The following is a 20,871-nucleotide window of genomic DNA, read 5'->3' on the forward strand; positions in this document are numbered from 1 at the left end:
TGGGCTCTGGCCAAGCAGGGCCTGTGGGGAGTGATTCAGAGCTCAGCCCGTGTTTGGATCCAGCCGCCACCTCCCTGTGCTGTGTGACCTCCGGCCAGTCTCCGTGCGTCTCTGAACCACAGCTGCCCCTCTGTCCGCGGGGGATCCCGGTTTGTCTCCGGCACTGGACGACGGGGCGAGAGGCCGTGTCAGGCCTGCCTGGCGCCCGGGGAGGGCGCGGAGGTCGCTGTGTTCACCCCAGCCGTGATTCCGTCCCCGGCGGCCTCGGGGGACGGATCGCGGCCTCAGCCATCTGGTCAGGCCTGTGTGCCGTGGCCGCTGCTAACCCCTTGTTGGCAGGCGCCGGCCTCTGGAGTCCGGGCCACGTGCCCGGCAGCGCGGCCCCGTGCGCACACAGCAGCGCTGCCTTGCAGGGTGGCAGGTGAGCGGGTTTTGTGCGATCCTGGAAAAGGCCCCACCTGCCTCCTCCACCCCCAGAGAAAACTCCCCTTAAAGGAAACCCAGAAAAAGGGACACGTGCTTCCCGCACCAGCCAGCCCTCAGCAGTGAAAGGTGATGGTGGGGGTGGCCTTGCCCAGCTCAGCCCGTGCTGCCCTCTGGCTGGAGGCTGGAGGCTGGAGGCTGAGGCTGGAGGCTGAGGCTAGAGGCTGGAGGCTGAGGCTGGAAGCTGGAGGCTGGAGGCTGAGGGTGGAGGCTGGAGGCTGGAGGCTGAGGGTGGAGGCTGGAGGCTGAGGGTGGAGGGTGGAGGCTGGAGGCTGGAGGCTGAGGGTGGAGGCTGGAGGCTGGAGGCTGGAGACTGAGGCTGGAGGCTGGAGGCTGGAGACTGAGGCTGGAAGCTAGAGGCTGGAGGCTGGAGGCTGAGGCTGGAGGCTGGAGGCTGAGGCTGGAGGCTGAGGGTGGAGGCTGGAGGCTGGAGGCTGAGGGTGGAGGCTGGAGGCTGAGGGTGGAGGGTGGAGGCTGGAGGCTGGAGGCTGAGGGTGGAGGCTGGAGGCTGGAGGCTGGAGACTGAGGCTGGAGGCTGGAGACTGAGGCTGGAAGCTAGAGGCTGGAGGCTGGAGGCTGAGGCTGGAGGCTGAGGGTGGAGGCTGGAGGCTGGAGGCTGAGGCTGGAGGCCGGAGGCGGGAGAGCCTGGCCAGGGCCCTGCTGACCCTCCACCTTCCTCTCTGAGAAGGAGCCGTGTCTTACTGCTCTTCTGGGTTTGGAGAGGACTTGGAACTTTGTGGAGGGATTTTTAAAAATATATACTTTTTATTGATTTTTTTTACAGAGAGGAAGGGAGAAGGATAGAGAGTTAGAAACATCGATCAGCTGCCTCCTGGGGTGTGCCTGCATCCAAGGTACATGCCCTTGACTGGAATCGAACCTGGGACGCTCCATCCACTGAGCCAAACCAGTTAGGGCTGGAGGGATTTTTTTTTTTTGAAATATATTTTATTGATTTTACACAGAGGAATTGAGAGGGACAGAGAGTTAGAAACTTCGATGAGAGAGAAACATCGACCAGCTGCCTCTTGCACACCCCTCACTGGGGATGTGCCCGCAACCAATGTACATGCCCTTGACCGGAATCGAACCTGGGACCTTTCAGTCCGCAGTCAGACGCTCTATCCACTGAGCCAAACTGGTCCCGGCTGGAGGGATGTTTTGATGGCCCTCTGGAGGGAGGAGAAGATCTGAAAGAGATGAAAAGGCGGTACTTAATCAATTAGGGGTGTGTGTGTGTGTATGTGTGTGTGTGTGTGTGTGTGTGTGTGTGAGAGAGAGAGAGAGAGAGAGAGAGAGAGAGAGAGAGAATCTGACTGCTTAGCTGATGGGGTTAAGGTGTTCTGAACAAGTGTTCAAAATCTGAATTGGGGGTGAGGACGCCGCCCCGGGGGCCCAGGGAGCGGGGTGGGGACTGAGCCGGGGAAAGGCCCCACGTGACATGCCAATCCCTGAGCCGGGCGCCTGGCCACGGGGAGGGTGTGGGGACTCGGGACAGAGGACACGGTGGCCGCACACCCAGGAGCCGGCCGGCCAGCATTCCGGCCCGGCTTTGTCACCAGCGGCCCCGCCCGCACCGGAGAGGGACAGCGCCACCGCGGGGCCGTGGGGGCGATGCGGGCAGTGTCCCGTGGTGAGGTGCAGACCAGGCCCAGCAGGGTGGGTCCCTGATGCATGTGGATTTTGCCTCTCGGAGAGCAGAAACACGTGCCTACACGAGAACAAACTTACAGAGGAGCGTCAGATCTGCTTATTGGCATGCCCCCTTCTAGAAGGCTCCCTGGCGGGATTCAGCACCCCGCCCAGGGCCCCCTCCACCTCAGAAGGGTGCTGTCTCCCCGCTGGCCGAGCGGGTGGGCCTCTCCGGCTGGCCCCTGGGCTCCGGCTCCGAGCCTTGGGGCCTCGGATGCCTGTGCAGGGCTGGCCCGGGCGTTCGGAAGTGTCTGTCGCATCTGGTCCTGGAGAGGACGGAGCCCTCGTCCGGCAGGGAGAGTGCCAGCGTCCTGGAAGCCAGAGGACCCAGATTCAAACTCCGCTGCTGCTGCTCGGTGCCAGCCATGCCGCCTCGGCCTGGACTTGCCCGTCTGTAGAACGGGGGCACTGCGGCGCTGGTACTGAGGGGAGCCCTCGAGGGGAGTGGTGCCCGTCGCCGCCTGGGAGAGCGGGTGGGCAGGGGCGTTGGCGGTGGACGGGGCCGCACAGCGTCTGTCAGGCCAGCGGGAGCGGGAGCCCTCGGCCTCGCCCGCCCGGCTGCTCCCGCCAGGGGCCGGGCAGCGCCGTGCCACGCCCTGACATGCGTGTGAGCGCTGATGAAAGCGTCTCTTTCTCCCTCGTCTTTGTGTAAAAGCCTCTGACCACGTGCATCCAGCGGCTTGGCGTCTTCACGGGACACTCACCGCCTTCCGTGCTGGTATTTGCAGAGCGTGCCCGTCGGGCATTTTTATCGGTCTCAGATGTGTTGGGCTTTTGAGACACACACGGCATGGTTACGCTCAGAACGCCGTCTCTCAGCAGGCCGTGAGCCCTGGCCCAGGCCCCGGGCGGCACGGCTCCCCCGGGCACACCTCGCTCACCTCCCCTGTCCCCGCTCCGCAGGCCAAGAACAAGGAGACGGGCGCCTTGGCCGCCGCCAAGGTCATCGAGACCAAGAGCGAGGAGGAGCTGGAGGACTACATCGTGGAGATCGAGATCCTGGCCACCTGCGACCACCCCTACATCGTGAAGCTGCTGGGAGCCTACTACTACGACGGCATGCTGTGGGTAAGCCCCCGTGCCCCGCACAGCCGCCCCGAGGCCTCCGGTTCTCAGCGTCTGCCTGAGGGCAGGGCCCGGTGAAGGAGAGAGGGCAGGAGCCGGGTCTGGGTCCCCGGCCCCCCTTTCTGCACAGCCTCCCCACTTTTCAGGGTGGCAGCAGTGGTTCAGAGCAAGAGGGAATAGAGCCCTGGCCAGTGTGCTCAGTGGTTAGAGCGTTGTCCCCCAGACTGAAGGGTCTCAGGTTCAATTCTTATTTTTTTTAAAATATATCTTTATTGATTTCGGAGAGGAAGGGAGAGGAAGAGAGAGGCAGAAACATCAACGATGAGAGGGAATCATTGATTGCTGTCCCCTGCATGTTGGACCAAGCCCGCAACCTAGGCATGTGCCCCGGACCGGAATCGGACCCTGGGACCTTCCGTCCGCAGGTCAATGCTCTGTCCACTGAGCCACACCGGCGAGGGCTCGGGTTTGATTCTTGGTCAAGGTCATGTACCTGGGTTGCAGGTTTGATCCCTGGCCCCAGTCAGGGTACATGCAGGAAGCAGCTGGTCGATACGCCTCTCTCACATCAATGTTTCTCTCTCTCTCTCTCTCTCTCTCCCCGCTTCCTTCTCTCTCTCTAAAATCAGTTTTTAAAAATGAGTCAACTGTGATGTATATGGTCATCAGAAAAAACATGAGAGCATGTAGAAAAGCAAAAGAGAAGAAAAGGTTAATCCCGTCCACATGTTTATGCCGGAGGTAACCGCCGATAACGCTTGGAATGTGTTTTTCCTGATTTTCTGTATACACACCCCCGTTCCCACCGTGTTTTTTTAAAAAGAGGAATTTGTACCATACCTGTAAGAGACTCCGTGCGGCGGAGGAGGGAAATTCCTGCATCTCGGTGTTCTGTCCTGTGGCGCCCATCGCTGACGGGGTCTCTGCTGATGAGCGTGTAGGCGTTCCTTGTTACTGTTTTGGTTATGAACAGCTCTGTGGACATCTCTGGGTTTTGTGTTATTGCCCGAGAACCTCGTCAGAAGGCTTTTAAGGCTTTCTTTCTTTCTTTTATTTATTTATTTATTTATTTTTAATATATTTTATTGATTTTTTACAGAGAGGAAGGGAGAGAGAAAGAGAGCTAGAAACATCGATGAGAGAGAAACATCGACCAGCTGCCTCTTGCACACCCCCTACCGGGGATGTGCCCGCAACCAATGTACATGCCCTTGCCCGGAATCAAACCTGGGACCTTTCAGTCCGCAGACCGACGTTCTACCACTGAGCCAAACCGGCTTCGGCATTTTAAGGCTTTTTTAAGTGTCTATTGCCAAGCCGGCCTCACAGAGCCACGTTGGATCATGTGCGGAGGTGTTTTCGCATGCATTGATCCGCCCGCCCGTCCTGCTGTCCATCCACACAGTCTGGACGGGACTGCGGGTCATGCTCCCATTAAGAAAAACATCTTCTGGGTGTCTGTGCCCACTGCTGATTGTGGCTGAGTGCCAGGCTCACTGCTTTCTGAGGGCAAAGACGATAAAGAACAGCCAGCACTTATGGAGGGCGTCCGGGTGCTGGGCCTGTGGTGGGTTGTGCGTGCGTTGTGTCATTGCTTGTTCAGGCTGCGGGGCTGTTCTCTGCACCTCACAGATGAAAATGAGACACAAAGCCGAAACTGGTTTAGCGCAGTGGATAGAGCATCGGCCTGGGACCTTTCAGTTCGATTCCGGTCAAGGGCATGTACGTTAGTTGCGGGCACATCCCCAGTAGGGGTTGTGCAAGAGGCAGCTGATCGATGCTTCTCTCTCATTGATGTTTCTAGCTCTCTATCCCTCTCCCTTCCTCTCTGTGGAAAATCAGTTTTTAAAAAAAGAAAATGAGACACAACGAGGCTCAGGGCCTCGGCCCCCAAGGCCACGCTGCCTGCAGGGGCAGAGGAGCCGGAAACCCAGACGGAGAGAAAGCACGTTTCGTGACGAGGCTGTGACCGTCTGAGGTTGTCTGAGCAGATACAGCAGAACTTTTTGTCCCCGAGTTGTCACTTCAGGCGGGTGTTTCTCAGCCCGGGCCGCGGCTCTCCGCCCACCGTTTCCTACCCTCCTTCTCCATAGCCGCCCCACAGCCCACGTCCTGCTACTTTGTAAACCCTGAAGGGCGTCTCCTCCCTGTGGGGACGTGGGTTTTAGACGTGGCCTCCAGGAGGAGAACCGGGAGGATGGACAGGGACAGGGTGCCAGGCAGAAAGGACAGCAGGGGAGGCGTGGAGGCGGGGAGGTTGGGGTGTTTGGACGATGCGTGGGGCAGGGTTCGGGCCGCACGGGGTGGGAGGCGAGGGCAGTGGAGGAAGTGGAGGCTGTGCTGTGTGGGGCCTCCTGCGTGTTCTCACAGTGCAGCCGGGACAGCAGGGCACCGGGGGCCTCGGTGGAAATCCAGAGTATCAGGCCCCGGCCCAGATCCCCTTCGGCAGGACATCTGGGTGGGGCCCGGCCCCCAGCGGTCCATGGCGCCTTCTGAGTGACTCTGATACTTCGGTTTGAGAGCTGCTGTTTCAGGGGTGGGACCCAGTGGCACTTTTCCCTGGGGAGAGACACACACTGTGTGTCTTAAACAGAAATCACGTTGGCGGGAGCAAGAGGAAAAGCATTGAGGCCAAAAGGAGGCGGTGAGAATGGATGCCGCCAGACCAGAAGCCCGGGGATGTGGGAACGTCAGTGGTCAGGAGAGGCTCCAGAGAAAGGGCCATTTGAACTGGGTCTTGAAGGATGCATAGGAGTTCTCCCAAGGGAAAAGCGAAGGAAGAGAGGGCTGCTTAGGAGAGGGACAGACTTTCTTGCTTAGGAGAGGGACAGACAGCGTCCTGGGCCCTCCCCAGCCATGGCGTCCAGGACAGACTTTCCCCCGGGATGGGTGGGGGGCGCTCACCGGCCTGAGGACTAAGTCCTTTTCCTCCAGGATTTGTAATCTTGGCACAGTCCTTCCAGTGGTTTCCTGGGACCACTTCTGCTTTGGAATATCAAATGGTACAATGGCGGGGGGGGGGGGGCACCCCAAATTATTCTAGACCAGTGTCACCCCATGGGCACATCATGTGAGCCACATATGTATTTATGCATGTTCTAATGGCCACATTAAAAAGAGCAAAAACAAACCGATGAAATGAATATCAATAATGTATTTACTTAACCCAGTGTACAAAAGTGTCATTGGCATGTGAAAATGATGAATGCCATAATTTACTTTTTTTTTCTCTTTCATTCTAAGCCTTCAAATCCAGTGTGTGCTTTCCACTAGCAGCACATCTCAACGCAGGAGCTAAATTTTCATCAGAAATCCTTGTTCGTTCATTCATTCATTCATTCATTCCTCACCCCGGGACATGCTTAGAGAGAGAAAGGGGGAGGGGAGAGAGAGAAACATCGATCGGTTGCCTCCCCCGTGCCCTGCCCAGGAACCTGACTGGCAACCTTTCGGTGCCGAGAGAACGTTCGTTCGCCCCACGGGGCCGGTCCGGCCCGGCCGGGCGGAAGTCTATATTTAGACGCTGTGGAATTTACGGCGGCCATAAAATTGATCTATAATTAGATGTCACAGAGTTTATAGTTGACAAAAGTGATTCATCTCCCTGGTGGCTCCAACGTTCTTAACTGTTTCCCAGGAACAGAAGCTCGTGCCAGGTTTCAAATGAGTTAATTAAAAGTGAATAAAATGATCAGTTTTCAACTCTGGCCCCCGTTAAGGCTCAGGAGCCACAGGTGGTTCGTGGCTGCTGTGGGGGCGGTGCAGGCAGGCAGCTCGGGATGGGCCCCAGGCCCGGGAAGGGAGCGAGTGCTGAAACCCAAGGCTGACCTCAAAAGTCTGCCCCCAGCATCCCCGGCCCCCAGTCCCCGGCCCCCAGACTCCGGCCCCCAGTCTCCGGCCCTCACCCACCGGCCCCCAGCCCCCAGCCCCTATCCCCTACACCCCAGCCCCAGAGCCAAAATTTTGAGGACATGCCCCAAAGCAAGAGATGAAGGGGTTGAGAAGAATGCTGAGGAGAAGGGCAGTTTGACGGCTCACTTTATCCGTTAGAAGCCGGGGAGAAAACCCCGGGAAGGGGCATGAACTCGGGTGGCCGGAGAGTAAGGAGGCGGGAGGAAGCCAAGCGGGGGGACCTCTGGGACTGGACGTACAGGAACTGGAGGGCCGTGCTTCTTGTACCTGTGGGTGCAGGATGGTTAGTGACGAACAGTCACCACACCGAGGGGTCCTGCGGTCCCCGTGCCCCCGAGGGGCCTAGGAAAGAGATGGCTCTGACATTCCCCGATGTCATCCTAGATTAAGGTGACCAGACGTCTCGCTTCTGGAGGGACAGTTCCGATTTTTAACAATTTGTCCCGCGTCCCGCGTCCCTCGGCGTTTTAAAAAGGTCCTGATTTTTGGAAAGATTATCAGGACTGTTTTAAAATGCGGCGGGACGCGGGACAAATTGTTAAAAATCGGGACGTCTGGTCACCTTAACTTAGCTGCCTAGGAAGGACGGACAGAGCTCCCCGAAGGCGAGGGCTGACCTTTGCTAAGGGAATGACTCAGGCCTGGGAGGGGACGGCCGCTGGGACCTGCCCGGCTGGAATCCGTGGCCAGGCCCTCCCGTGCGGTCCGAGCGTGTGAGGCCCGCCCGCCTGCGGCGCGGCCCGCTGAGCTGGTGGCCTGCTCTGTGCCCCTCGCTCCCGGGGTCTGGCCCCGGGCCCTGGCCTCCAGGCCGGTCACCGCCTGCCGTCCTCACCCCCGGCCTCTCTCCCGCACTCTGGCCCCCGTGTGAGGGCGACCCCCCCAGGCTGTGCCCTCCCTGCCGGCGTCTCCGCCGTTCCCGGGCTTCGCTGTGAGCACGTCACCCCCACGGGAAGACATGCCAGCAGGGCGTGAGCGAGGGAAGATGTGCCCAGGTCCAAAGTCCCACCTTCAGGACGTTCTCTGCCCGGAATCTCTGTTGGCTGCCAAACAACAGCAAAGCAGGGATCCGTGGAGAGTCCCCCCCCCACCCCCGTGAAAAACTGGTTTTGGTGCTAAATAGCCACCGTCTCCGTCAATATACAGACATGGTAGGGCTGCCTCTCCCAAACCTCATTCATTCTGCTCTCTCTCTAATAGTTATTATACTTTCTTTTAAATAAAGAAATTGTATTTATTAATCAATTTAACTTTAATCCTCACCTGAGGATACTTTTCCATTGATTTTTAGAGAGAGTGGAAGAGAGAGGGAAAGACAAAGAGAAATACCGATGTGAGAGAAACACATCCATTGGTTGCCTGGACCAGGGCCCGGGCTGGGGAGGAGCCTGCACCCCAGGTACGTGCCCTTGACCAGAATCCAACCCGGGACCCTTCGGTTTGCAGGCCAACTCTCTATCCACTGAGCCAAACTGGCAAGAGATGTTTTTATTTAAAAGAAAACTATTTTTAATTAAAAGAAAACAACCCTAAATGGAAAACTAGGACCCACTTGCTCTCCAAAGAAAGAAAAGAAGACAGCAGTCCGGTTAGTTCCAGCCCCGTCCCTTTGCCTTCAGCCTGAGCTCCGTGCTCGCCTCGCCCACCAAGTGCCACTGGGTGCCACCTCCCCACTCAGTCATGGCGGCCAAAGCTGTCTCCCCGTGTTGCCAGGTGTCCCCGGGGGCCAGGATTGCCCCTGGGTGAGAGCCCCAAGTCTCTGCCACTCAGCCGTTGCTGTTGGGGGTGGGAGGGCGTCTCTCAGGCCGGGGACTCCCCACCCCCTGCAGTGATCCTGGGAGCAGGGCCCAGACTGGTGATCTGGGCCAGGTTGGGCTCACAGGCATGTTTCATTGGGAGCGTGTGGTGCTTTTATAAACTGTCGCTAGCGTTTCGTCAGGAGATGTCACACAGAGTCCTGGCCTCTGACTGTCCTTGAACAGCCGGCCACCTTCCCGCGTGGCCACCGCTGCCCGGCCTGAGCGGCAGCCGCCCCCGCACAGGTGCCCCCAGTGAGCCTCGGCCTCCCCTCCCTGACGCACCTGAGCCTGGGGGCTGTTGGCATCGGCGGCTGGCGCGGCTTTTCTTAAAGGGGAATTGCGAGCTAGTGTTTCCCATCCCAGGTCTCTAGCAGAACTGAAGAAACCTGACTGGTTTGGCTCAGTGAAGGGTCCCAGGTTCGATTCCGGTCAAGGGCATGTACCTTGGTTGCGGGCACATCCCCAGTGGGAGGTGTGCAGGAGGCAGCTGGTCGATGTTTCTCACCCTCCCTCTCCCTTCCTCTCTGTAAAAAATCAATTAAGGGGGGGGGGGGGAGGAGAAATAAATAAATAAATATATATACACACACACACATATATATATATATATATATATATATATATATATATATATATATATATATATAAGAACTGAAGGAATTAAAGATAACTGAGAGGACAGAGTTCCAGAAGTGTGTGAGGGGACACTGTTTTCATCAGTGCAGCCTGCTTCGCTGCCCAGACGCTGCGGGCCTGTGACCCCAGGCCACCTGGCCCAGGGAGTCGAAAAATAAGGGGTCTGTGAGCTTCCTGGACACACATATCAAGGTGCGTGTGCATGTGCGTGTGCATGTGCGTGTGTGACCCTGACCTTTCGGGGTGACCGTGGGCCTTTCGGGGTGGGGCCTTTAGGAAAGAGGAAGAGCAGGCCCCGGTCACAGCAGGGTGTGGGCGGGCAGGCCCGCTGGCCACATGTCTGTGTGACCACATGTCACCCGCCAGGGTTTCTGTGGCCTGTCCCCTTGGGCTGGGAAGCCAGCTCTGGGCCACGGACAGAGATTGCATCTCCGCCCGGAAGAAGCCGGACTGGGAAGGGCCTGGCGGCAGAGAGCGGCCGGCAGGCCTGGCCGGCGTGGCTCCATGGTGGGACGTCGGCCTCGGAACCAGGAGGTCACCGTGTGGTTCCCGCTCAGGGCACCTGCTCGGGTTGTGGGCTTGATCCCTGGTGGGTGGGGGTTGTGCAGGAGGCAGCCCACCAATGATTCTCTCTCTCTTTCTCTTTAAAATCAATTAAAAACATATTTATAATAAATAAATTTTTTTAAAAAAGTAGCCGGCAGCACGGTGTGTGCTGTGAAAGCCCCCGTGTGCGAATGGGGCGCTGGGCGGGCGGTCGCCCTGGATCTGGGGCTCACGGGCTGGGTGCTGGGAGCAGGCGGAGACCGCAGATGGGACAAGCAGGCTGGGGACTGGGGTTTGCCGGGGACCCTGCCGCGGGAGTGGCCGCCTGGGGTCTCTGTGTCACGTTCCCAGGGGCAGGTGACTTGGGTCCGGCCACGTTCCCAAGCATCTTCGCGTGGGTTTAGCGAGCCACCTGACCCCGTGCCCAGTGTCACTCATATCCCAGCTGCTCACCACCTAGGAGGCAGGCCCTGCAGGTGCGCCCACTTGACAGGTGGGTAGACTGAGGCTGGGATCCCTGAGCTTGTCCCAGAGTTGTTCGTTCGTGTCAGGAGAGCGGGAGCCAGGCTGAGTGAATGCCTTATTTACACGGGCGTATTGTTCCTTGGAGGCTTGGGGTCCCCTCTGGCTAGGGGTTCTGCTCAGGCTCGGTGTCTCCTTGGGCTTGGGGTCCCCTCAGGCCGGTGTCCCCCTGCTAGGGGTGTCTGTGGTGTTCACACATGCTGCCCCCCAGGCCCTCAAGATAGGAATGCGCTGTCCCCAGGTCACAGGTGAGGACAGGGAGGCTCGGGTTAAGCACGCGCCCGCAGCCCGAGGGGCAGCGTTTGGACACGAGGGGGGCGATGCTGACCCAGAGCCACGCTCCTGCCCTCTGGGCCGGACAGGGTCAGAGGAGGGAGGCACTGACTCTGAGTCGCCTCGGGGCCACCCCAGAGATGCCCTGGGACTGGGGCCCCTCCTTTCCCGTGGCGGGTGCTCCGCTCACACAGGCCAGGGGGGCCCAGTGCCCTCCCGGGCTCTCTGTGCCCTGTGGGCGGGTGTGTGTGTGTGTGTGTGTGTGTGTGTGTGTGGGACCAGGCTAGCGTTCCTGGGCAGCCGGTGGGTGAGGGCAGCCCTCAATGGCCACATTGTTGGGCCTGGAGCTCGGGGAAGGCGGCCGGGGCGGAGGCATGTCGGTGCTGACCGCTCGCCATGTGTGTTGGCGGCTGGCCGCGGCCCCTCCCCGCGGGCTCCCTCAGCGTGTGAGCCGACCCGGCCCGGGAGGCGGGGAGCAGGCAGGGGGCGGAGGGGCCCTGCCGGCACCGCCCAGGGGCTCCCTGCTTCCTCCGTGAGCCACAGGAAGGCACGACGGGTCACTGGGTCCCTTCCACCAGGCGGAGGCCGGGCCCGGGCCTGCCACCCGTCAGGCCCGGGTCAGATCCCGGCTCCGCCGCGGAGCGTCTGTGTAACCTTTGGAGCCTCAGTTTCCCCGTCTGTAAAATAGGAGGGAGGTGTCACCAAAAGCCGACAGCAATCCGTGAGGTTTCTCAAGCTGTGCCTTCCTGTGTGGCCGGGAGCTGTCCCCGAGCCCGGGACACGTTATCCCGTTTCATCCTCACACCAAACCCCACGGTATGGCACTGTTTTAGGGGACCCACCGCCCGTGGTGCATGTGAGAGAGAACCCGTGTGGAGCCCGTGGCGAGGGGCCCGGCCCAGGGTGACTCTCCACCCGGTCAGTGTCACGAGGCCCTGGTGCAGCCCCTGGGCCGCTGCTTCCCGCGTGGGGAGGGGGGGAGGAGGAAGAGGAGGAGGAGGGGGAAGAGGAGAAGGGCCTGGAGGGAGGCCAGGGGCCACAGCAGCCGCGTGGGCTCTGTGTGTGACCGAGAAGGTGGCCGCCAGCCGGGCACAGCCCCGGAGGCAGCGTTCGGTCCTGCGGGGCCCTCTGGTGGAGAGGAGAGACATGAGTTCGGGGGCGCCTGTCCTGAGGGGTGCTGAGCTGGGTCCTTTGCACAGCTCCCAGGGAGGGTTGGAGGGACCTGGCCCGGGGCGGAGAGCGTGCTTCCTGAGTGAGCTGTGTGCACAGGGCCTAGTCCCCATGGCTGCGGCGGTGCAGGTCCGGGCAGGTGCGTGGGGAACCCACCAACGAATGAATGAATGAATGAATGAATGAATGAGTGAGTGATCGACGTGGTGATGGGGGCGCCAGGCTGCACTGAGGGCTGCTTAGTCTGAACGGACGGGGCTGGAGGCAAACACAGGTTCCCAGCGTCCTCTGGCCTCCCGCCGAGGGGAAAGCCGGTGAGCGTGGGCTGCTGTCTGTCCATCCATCCCCCATCCGGCACTTCGGAGCGTGCCTGTGGGCCGAGGGCTCCGGGACAGGGCTCCGGGGGCCGAGGTCTGACGAGGGGGCCGGGGAGAGCCGGCGCCTGCCTCCCTGACCCGAACGCACTTCCTGAGGCCGAGCTCAGGCCGGCCCGCCTCCGTGTTTTCTCCAAGAAGCTCCTTGAAAAGCTCCATCTGTTTCCATCCGCCCCGTTTCCCAATGCAAATCCCTGAGGCCTCTGCGCCGCGGCCCAGGCTTCTTGGACCGGCGCTGGGGGAGGCCTGGCGGGGGATCGCGGCTCCTGCAGGGCCCCGCGCTCCGGGGTCAGCGGCGGGAAGGGAGAGGAGCAGGGACGAGGGAGTCGAGCTGTTGAATAAGGAGCGGATAGACGGTCATCGGCCGGCGTGTCTCCAGGGCCCTCCCCGGCCGCCCATGGCGCTGTGTGAGCGGGAGGAGGGGTGCAGGCCAGGCCTCTGGCTTAAGGTGACCAGACGTCCCACTTTTGGCGGGACACTCCTGGTTTTTCACAATTTGTCCCGCGTCCAGCGGCGTTTTAAAAAAAATCGGGACTTTTTTAAAACGCCGCTGGACGAGGGACAAATTGTGAAAAATCGGGACGTCTGGTCACCTTCCTCTTGCTCCTTGTGAATTCCCGTGAGCGGTGGTACTCAGAGTGTGGTCCGGGGACCAGCAGCAGCACCCCTGGGTCACTGTTAGAAACACAGATTCGTGGGCTCCACCCCAGACCCACCATAGCAGAAACTCTGGGGTGGGACCTGTGTGTGTGTGTGTGTGTGTGTGTGTGTGTGTTTTAAAAGTTATTTAATATATATTTGTATTGATTTCAGAGAGGAAAGGAGAGGGAGGGAGGGAGAGAGAGGGAGAAACATCCATGATGAGAGAGAATCATTGATCGGCTGCCTCCTGCACGCCCCACGCTGGGGATCAAGCCCAGCCACCCGGGCAGGCGCCCTGGCTGGGAATCGAATGGTGACCTCCTGGTTCACAGGTCCATGCTCGGCCCTGAGCCTCCGAGCCGGCCGTCTGTGGTTAACAAGCCCCGGTGGTCCCGATGCCGCCCAGGTCTCAGCCCCGGGGCAGAGCCTCAGCGGGTCCCACCCGGAGGTTCTGGGAAAGCCGCACGTGCCCCACGGGTCCTTGTCCTCCTCTCAGTGCCCTAACTCAGTGGTAGGCAAACCACGGCCCGAGAGCCACATGCGGCTCTTTGGCACGCACGTACAGGGCGATTGAAACCCGGTGGCCCATGCGCAGAAGCCGGATTTCGGCCTGGGGGAGTCCATTTTGAAGAAGTGGTGTTAGACCACACAAGGGGCCAAAGAGCCGCATGTGGCTCTCGAGCCGCGGTTTGCCGATCACTGCCCTAATCCAGCCTCAGTATCTCCTACCAGATGTGCGCGATGGGGGACTTTCCCTAACGAGTGCCAGGAAAGTGTCCGCTCAGACCAACCTGGACATCGGGAGATCCTCGCTGGCTCACGGTCCCGTTGGAGAAGCCCGGAGGGAGGTCAGGTTTGGGGGAGTTGGGGCAGGCCGTCACCCCGTGGTTCTCTCTGCCCGCCGCTTTGTGTCCGCTGTGTCTTCACACTGGCTTCCCTCTGGTTGCAAGGTGGCTGCCTGCACCCGCCAGGGCCATGCGCTTCCTAGTCTCCTCCAGAGGGAGGCATCACGGCATCCCACAACACCACGCCAGCTCTGCCCTGGCTGGTGTGGCGCAGTGGATAGAACATCAGTCTGGGACTGAAGGGTCCCGGGTTCGATTCTGGTCAAGGGCACGTGCCTGGGTTGTGGGCTCGATCCCCGGTGCAGGGGTTGAGGGGTGGGCATGCAGGAGGCAGCCAATCAATGATTCTCACCATTGATATTTCTATCTCTCCCTCTCCCTTCCTCAGAAATCAATAAAAACATATTGAACAAAACAAACAAACCAAAAACCTCACCAGCTTTGCTGTGATCGGTCCAGCCCCGAGCCAGCCATCAGGGCAAAGGCTGAGAACCCCCTGATGGGGGTGAGGGGGTCCCATCCGCTCTCCTGGCTGTTTCGGGAAGGGGGAGGGTTGCTGTTTGCCCCAAACCACTGCCCCTGCTTCCGCAGCTTCCAGCTAACACATCGGGGTCTCCCCGGGGCAGAAGCCGGTCTGCAGCACCCCTCGTCTGAACCCTCTGTGCCTCTCCCAGCCACACACACAGGCTCCCCGGGCGCAGTTCGCCCTCGGGACGTCCCACTTCCAGGCCACTTTGGCCGGCTGCTCCCTTCCTGTCCCTCCAGCCCCGTAGGACGCTGCCCCTCCCGCCCTCCCCCTTCTGCACGCTCCCAGGCGGCCTGCCTCTGCACTGGCTGTGTTCTTCCTGGAGTGCTGTTGTCTGTCTTCCCCTGGTAGATTTGTCCTTCACAAACCAGACAAACGGTGTGTCTCCTCCTCCGGGAAGCCCTCCAGGGTAGCTCCAGGCCTGGTCACCACTTCGACCCCGGGCTCCTGGGAAATGCATCACCGCCTGCCTGTCCGGCTCCCCTCCGCATCCGCCTCTGCCTCTGCCGATGGCCATGGGGCAGGGACCTGTCTGATCTGTCCGAGGTCACCATCCCCAGACCAGCAGCCCGGATAGTGTTTGTTGACTGAATACTATTTAAAAAAAATAGATTTTATTGATTTTTTTTTACAGGAGGAAGAGAGAGGAATAGAGAGTTAGAAACGTCGATGAGAGAGAATCATCGATCAGCTGCCTCTTGCACACCCCCTACTGAGGATGTGCCCGCAACCAAGGTGCATGCCCTTGACCGGAATTGAACCCAGGACCCTTAAGTCCGCAGGCCAACGCTCTGTCCACTGAGCCAAACCGGTTTCGGCTCTCATCGATGTTTCTAACTCTCTATCCCTCTCCCTTCCTCTGTAAAAAAAAATCAATAAAATGAAAAAGAGAGAAAGTATAACTTATAAAAACAGAAGAAGAAAAAGTGGCCCATTTTACTGGCCGTGCTTAGGAAAAGGTTGCCGGAACTTGGCTGTGACACAGGCCCTGGCTCGGGGCGGACCGCGGTGTCAGAGCCTCGGACTGGGACGTGCGGGGAGGGCTGGGTCTCCCGCAGGCACGTGCCGAGGCCCGCACCGGCCGCGGGCGGCGTGAGCTCAGCCTGGCCCGGCCGAGGTTGGCGCCGTTGTTTGTGGGAAGAAACAGGCCGAGCTCAGGGCGGCCGGCCGGGGCGCAGAAGTGGAGGAGAAAAGGGAAGCGCGGGGTCACGGAGCAGAGGAGGGAGCGGAGGCCGTGGGAGCTGCTTTCCTGGCGGCACCGGAGGGTGGGGTCCCCGCTTCTCCGCGGACTCGGGGTAACGGGGTGCGTGGGTGCCCGCGTTCTCGGGAGCGTGTTTTTGGGGAGCTAAGGGACGGTCTGAGTGTGACCGTGAGGCGCTGCCGGTGCCCCTGTTTGCTGGAGGCCTGACCAGTGCGTGTGTGTGTGTGTGTGGGGGGGTGTGTGTTGTTCTCTTGCTGTCCTGATGCTGCTGAGGGTGGGTGCTGAGGGATGGGCCCGGGGAGGCCTGTGCTCACCCAGGGCACAGTGCCCGTTCGGTGGCACTGCCACGACGGCTCGTCTGCCGCCTCTTCCTGTCGGCGGCATCCTGTTAGGCTGGAGCTGTGGCCCTCTGGCCGCGCCTCGGGCCGTGGCCTGCCTCTGGGAGGAGGGACCTGCCAACAGCAGGGCCGGGAGCGGCAGGCAGGGGAGATGCGGGAGCATCTTGCCGCCTGAGTCACTTTCCACCCTTTTCACCACCTCGTCTGCCCTGAAGCCACAGGAGGGAGCGTGCTGGCACCTCTGAGCCCAGAGCGGGAGAGTGAAGGCCGGGGAACCCGAGGGGAGCTGTGTGGGCGCTCCCGGCACTTTTTACTGATTGCCCTGTCCCGTCCCCCGCACTGGGCTGGAGCCCCGAGCGGGCTGGGGCCTCGGTTCTCCCAGGGGTGTGTGCTGAAGGAAGGAAGGAAGGAGTGAATTAAGGAATGAATGAGTGAATAAGAGAATGAATGAATGAATGAGTGAAGGAATGAGTGAGTGAATGAGTGAGTAAATGAGTGGATTAATGAATGAATAAGTGAGTGAATGAGTGAATGAATGAGTGAGTGAGAGTAAATGAGTGGATTAATGAATGAATGAGTGAGTAAATGAGTGGATTAATGAATGAATAAGTGAGTGAATGAGTGAATGAATGAGTGAGTGAGAGTAAATGAGTGGATTAATGAATGAATGAGTGAGTGAATGAGTGGATTAATGAATGAATAAGTGAGTGAATGAGTGAATGAATGAGTGAGTGAGAGTAAATGAGTGGATTAATGAATGAATGAGTGAGTGAATGAGTGGATTAATGAATGAATAAGTGAGTGAATGAGTGAATGAATGAGTGAGTGAGAGTAAATGAGTGGATTAATGAATGAATGAGTGAGTGAATGAGTGGATTAATGAATGAATAAGTGAATGAATGAGTGAGTGAGAGTAAATGAGTAGATTAATGAATGAATGAGTGAGTAAATGAGTGGATTAATGAATAAGTGAGTGAATGAGTGAATGAATGAGTGAGAGTAAATGAGTGGATTAATGAATGAATGAGTGAGTGAATGAGTGACTAAAGGAATGGTTGCCCGAGTAACCTGAGATTAGAAAACCTGCTTTCCAGTCGGGACCTGCCCGTAGCAGTCTGTGCCCTTGACCATCATACCCCCTCCCGGGCCCTGGTTTCCCCAAGCTGCCCCTAAGGCCCGGGCAGCGAGCCCCGGCCCTGGGAGAGTAGCAGAGCCAGGCGGGGTCCGGGGACTGCACAGCTGGCATGTGGCTTGTTCTCGGGTTCCCTGCTGTCACCAGGGCAGCGGGCAGCTGGGAGGCGGGAGGAGCCCGCAGGCTGGGGGGTCGGGGTGTGGGCTCGGCTGGACTGGGTGCCCGTGGCAACCTGCCTTCCTTTTCCTGACGAGCGAGGCGCCCGCACTCCTCTGGGTGTGGGCGCCCCTGGGAGGGTGTGGGTGTGGGTGGGGATGGGGGTGGGGTGGGGGTGGGGATAGGGGTGGGGTGGGGGTGAGGTTGGGGGTGGGATGGGGGCTGGGGGCAGGGGTGGGAGGGGTGGGGGGTAGGTAGGTGGGGGTGAGGGTGGGGATGGGGGTGGGGTGGGGGTGAGGTTGGGGGTGGGATGGGGGTGGGGGCAGGGGTGGGAGGGGTGGGGGTAGGTAGGTGGGGGTGAGGGTGGGGGTGGGGATGGGGGTGGGGTGGGGGTGAGGGTGGGGGTGGGATGGGGGTGGGGTGGAGTGAGGTTGGGGGTGGGATGGGGGGTGGGGGTGGGGTGGGGGCAGGGGTGGGAGGGGTGGGGGTAGGTAGGTGGGGGTGAAGGTGGGGGTGGGATGGGGGATGGGGGCAGGGGTGGGAGGGGTGGGGGTAGGTGGGGGTGAGGGTGGGAGTGGGGGTGGGGATGGGGGTGGGATGGGGGTGAGGTTGGGGGTGGGATGGGGGGTGGGGGCAGGGGTGGGGGGGGTGGGGGTAGGTAGGTGGGGGTGAGGGTGAGAGTGGGGGTGGGGTGGTGCGGATGCACAGCCCCGGGCAGGAGGAGGCGAGGCCGGAGCCGGGACCTCCCGTCTTGGCAGCGGTCGCCCTGCCCGCCCTGCTCACCCTGCCATCCGTGTTCTCTGCAGATCATGATCGAGTTCTGTCCGGGCGGAGCGGTGGACGCCATCATGCTGGGTGAGTCCTCCTCGGTCCGGTGTGGCGGGGGGTCGGCTCTGTCCTTCACGCCCACCCCTGACCACCTGCCCTATGGCCACCGCCCGCGCTGCCCCCTTCCCGGGCAGGGTTAGGTTCGTGGAGCGAGGCAGACGCTGTGGGAAGACCGAGCCATTCCGTTCCCTCCCCCCGAGAGTCTCGGCCATAAGACAGATGCAAGCCGAAACCGGTTTGGCTCAGTGGTAGAGCATCAGTCTGCGGACTGAAGGGTCCGGGTTCGATTCCGGTCAAGGGCATGTACGTTGGTTGCGGGCACATCCCCGGTGGGGGGTGGGCAGGAGGTGGCTGGTCGATGTTTCTCTCTCATCGACGTTTCTGGCTCTCTATCTCTCTCCCTTCCTCTCTGTAAAAAATCAATAATAATAATAAAAAAATAAGACAGATGCGACGGCTCCTTTGCCCAGCCCCATGGCGCTCTGAGGGGAGCGCTCTGAGAAGTGGGGCTCCCCGCCCATTTTGTAAAAGCTGAATGGGGATCTTGTCGCTTTAAAAAAAAAAAACTTTTCTTACATGAGGATATGCTTTTTATTGACTTAGAGAGAGGAAGAGAGGGAGAGAAAGAGGGAGGGGAAGGGGGAGGGAGAGAAACGGCAATGTGTGAGAGAAACACTGATTAGGTGCCTTCCGTGTGCTCTCCACACCTGCCCCAACCGACCAGGGATCAAACCCGCAACCCAGGCATGTAGGTGCCCCGACTGGGAATCGAACCCTCCACCTGCCAGAGAACGGGATGATGCTCCAACCCAGCCACACCGGCCAGGGCTGTTGCCAAGTCTCTCTTTTTTATAATCCTCCCTTGAGACTATTTTCCAATTGACTTTTAGAGAGAATGGGAGGGAGGGAGGGAGAGGGGGAAGAGAGAGAGAGAGAAACATTGATGTGAGAGAGGCACATTTATTGGTTGGCCTCCTACACTCGCCCAGACCGGGGCCAAGGATCGAACCCAGGTATGTGTCCCTGACCAGGAGTTGAACCCATGAGCCTTCAGTTCATGGGTCGACACTCTAGCCACTGAGCCACCGGCCAGGGCTGTTGTCAAGTCTTGATGTCCCCAGCAAGCTTGGGCAATCACAGAAAAGCAACAAAAACATACAGTAGTAATCACCGCTGTTTTGGGACAGAGGTATGACCTTGAGCAAGTGACCGGACCTCTCTGAGCCTCAGTTTCCTCATCTGCAGAATGGGGAGGTAACTGTGCCCGCTCCGTAAGGCCCCTGAGCAGAGGGCACGGGTCCCAAGGGGGAGGGTGCTGAGAGGTGAGCCTGGCACACGGTGACTGCTCGGCAGTGCTGACGGTGCCAGGTTGCTTGTACCCGCCGGGGCCTGGCCTTGAGCTGCCGCAGCGAGCGCTCGCTGAGCTGACAGCAGACGCCTCTGCTTCCAGAGCTGGACCGGGGCCTCACGGAGCCGCAGATCCAGGTGGTGTGCCGCCAGATGCTGGAGGCCCTCCGCTTCCTGCACGGCAAGAAGATCATCCACCGGGACCTGAAGGCCGGCAACGTGCTGATGACCCTGGAGGGCGACATCCGGCTGGGTAAGGGGCTGTGGGCGGAGCGGGGGGGCAGGCTGAGCCCCATCCCCGCGCCGGCCCGGCCTCTGCGGGCGGAGGGGCGGGCGTGGGAGCCTCCTGCCTCTGCCACCGGGAAGGGACAGCCCTCCTCCGCCTGCCCTGGACCGCAGGCACCTGCAGTCCCGTGGGCTCCCGGTGGATGGTGATGTTGTCCCCGGCGATGTCTGTGGTTGTCACACCGGGGAGGGGGGCGGGGGGAGGGAGGGGGGGGCCTGGCCTCGGGTGTGGAGGGGGGCCGCCCAGCCTCCTGGAGCTCAGGGACGGCCCTCGGCCCCTCCCGATGGGAGCGGCCCTCCCTCAGGCCCGCGGGGGCGGGGGCTGGGCTCGCCTTTGCTGTGGCCTCCGATGGCGAGGATCCTGGTGAGAGGACAGGGGGAGGCCCGGCCTGGTCCCTCCCAGAGAGAAAGAGGTACATCAGGCACCTGTGTCGGAACCTTGTTTGTTTATATCTTTTCTCTCCCTGGATTTTTTTTAAAAAAAACAAACAAGTTCATGAAGTAAAAATGTGAGGCCTGTCAGAGCACTCCCGGGGGAGGGGTCACTACTGAGTGTTGGGTGCCTCCTCCAGACCCGGGTGCGGGTGCGTGGGCACTGGGCACACACGACATGCGTGTGCCGTGCCTGGCGTTCCTTCCGGAACCGAGCGGTCCCTCGCGATGCGCCGGTCGGCAGCCGCTTAAGGAGAGACACCCGGTCAGTGTGTGCGGTCTCGCCCTGGCTCTTTCTCAGGCTGCGTTCTGCTCCCCGGTCCGGGGCACCACACGTTACCTTCCTGTTCCCCAGCGGGGCCCAGGAGCAGCTGCGTTTATTTTCGGTGTTTCACTCTCTTGAATATTGCCCGGTATTGTAAAGCTGGTTTGGGGGGATCTGTTTCTAGACATAGAATTGCTGTCACGCCTGCTTCGTATGCCCCGTGTGGCGTGTTTTCCTGAAGGCTAGTGAGAAGTTCTGGCCAAGGCTGCGTCCTGGCGCTCGGACACTGCGGGACTGGCCCCTTTCCTTTTTAAAACACATTTCTACTGCTTTCAGGGAGGAAGGGAGAGGGAGAGAGAGAGAAACATCCATGATGAGAGAGAACCATGGATCGCAGGGAATCGA

The 20,871-nt window shown here is 60.0% G+C and overlaps 1 protein-coding gene across 3 annotated transcripts in view; it reads left to right on the forward strand.

Annotated features, from left to right (window-relative positions):
- STK10 (serine/threonine kinase 10) overlaps positions 1-20,871 on the forward strand; it is a 74,884-nt gene that overhangs the window by 22,150 nt on the left and 31,863 nt on the right. For 2 of the 3 annotated variants that reach the window (XR_014795204.1, XM_084886148.1), the window contains exons 2-4: positions 3,079-3,243; positions 18,116-18,164; positions 19,588-19,737. Coding sequence is in view for 2 of the 3 variants with exons in the window: in XM_084886148.1 (XP_084742274.1) it covers positions 3,079-3,243; positions 18,116-18,164; positions 19,588-19,737 (364 nt within the window). In the remaining variant the exon portion in view is untranslated. Of the gene's footprint in view, positions 1-2,871; positions 2,894-3,078; positions 3,244-18,115; positions 18,165-19,587; positions 19,738-20,871 lie in introns of those variants that run through there. The other variant, XM_084886149.1, reaches the window with a different exon arrangement.

The sequence above is a fragment of the Pipistrellus hanaki genome, assembly GCF_964339955.1.
Source record: "Pipistrellus hanaki genome assembly, chromosome: 5".
Taxonomy (NCBI): domain Eukaryota; kingdom Metazoa; phylum Chordata; class Mammalia; order Chiroptera; family Vespertilionidae; genus Pipistrellus; species Pipistrellus hanaki.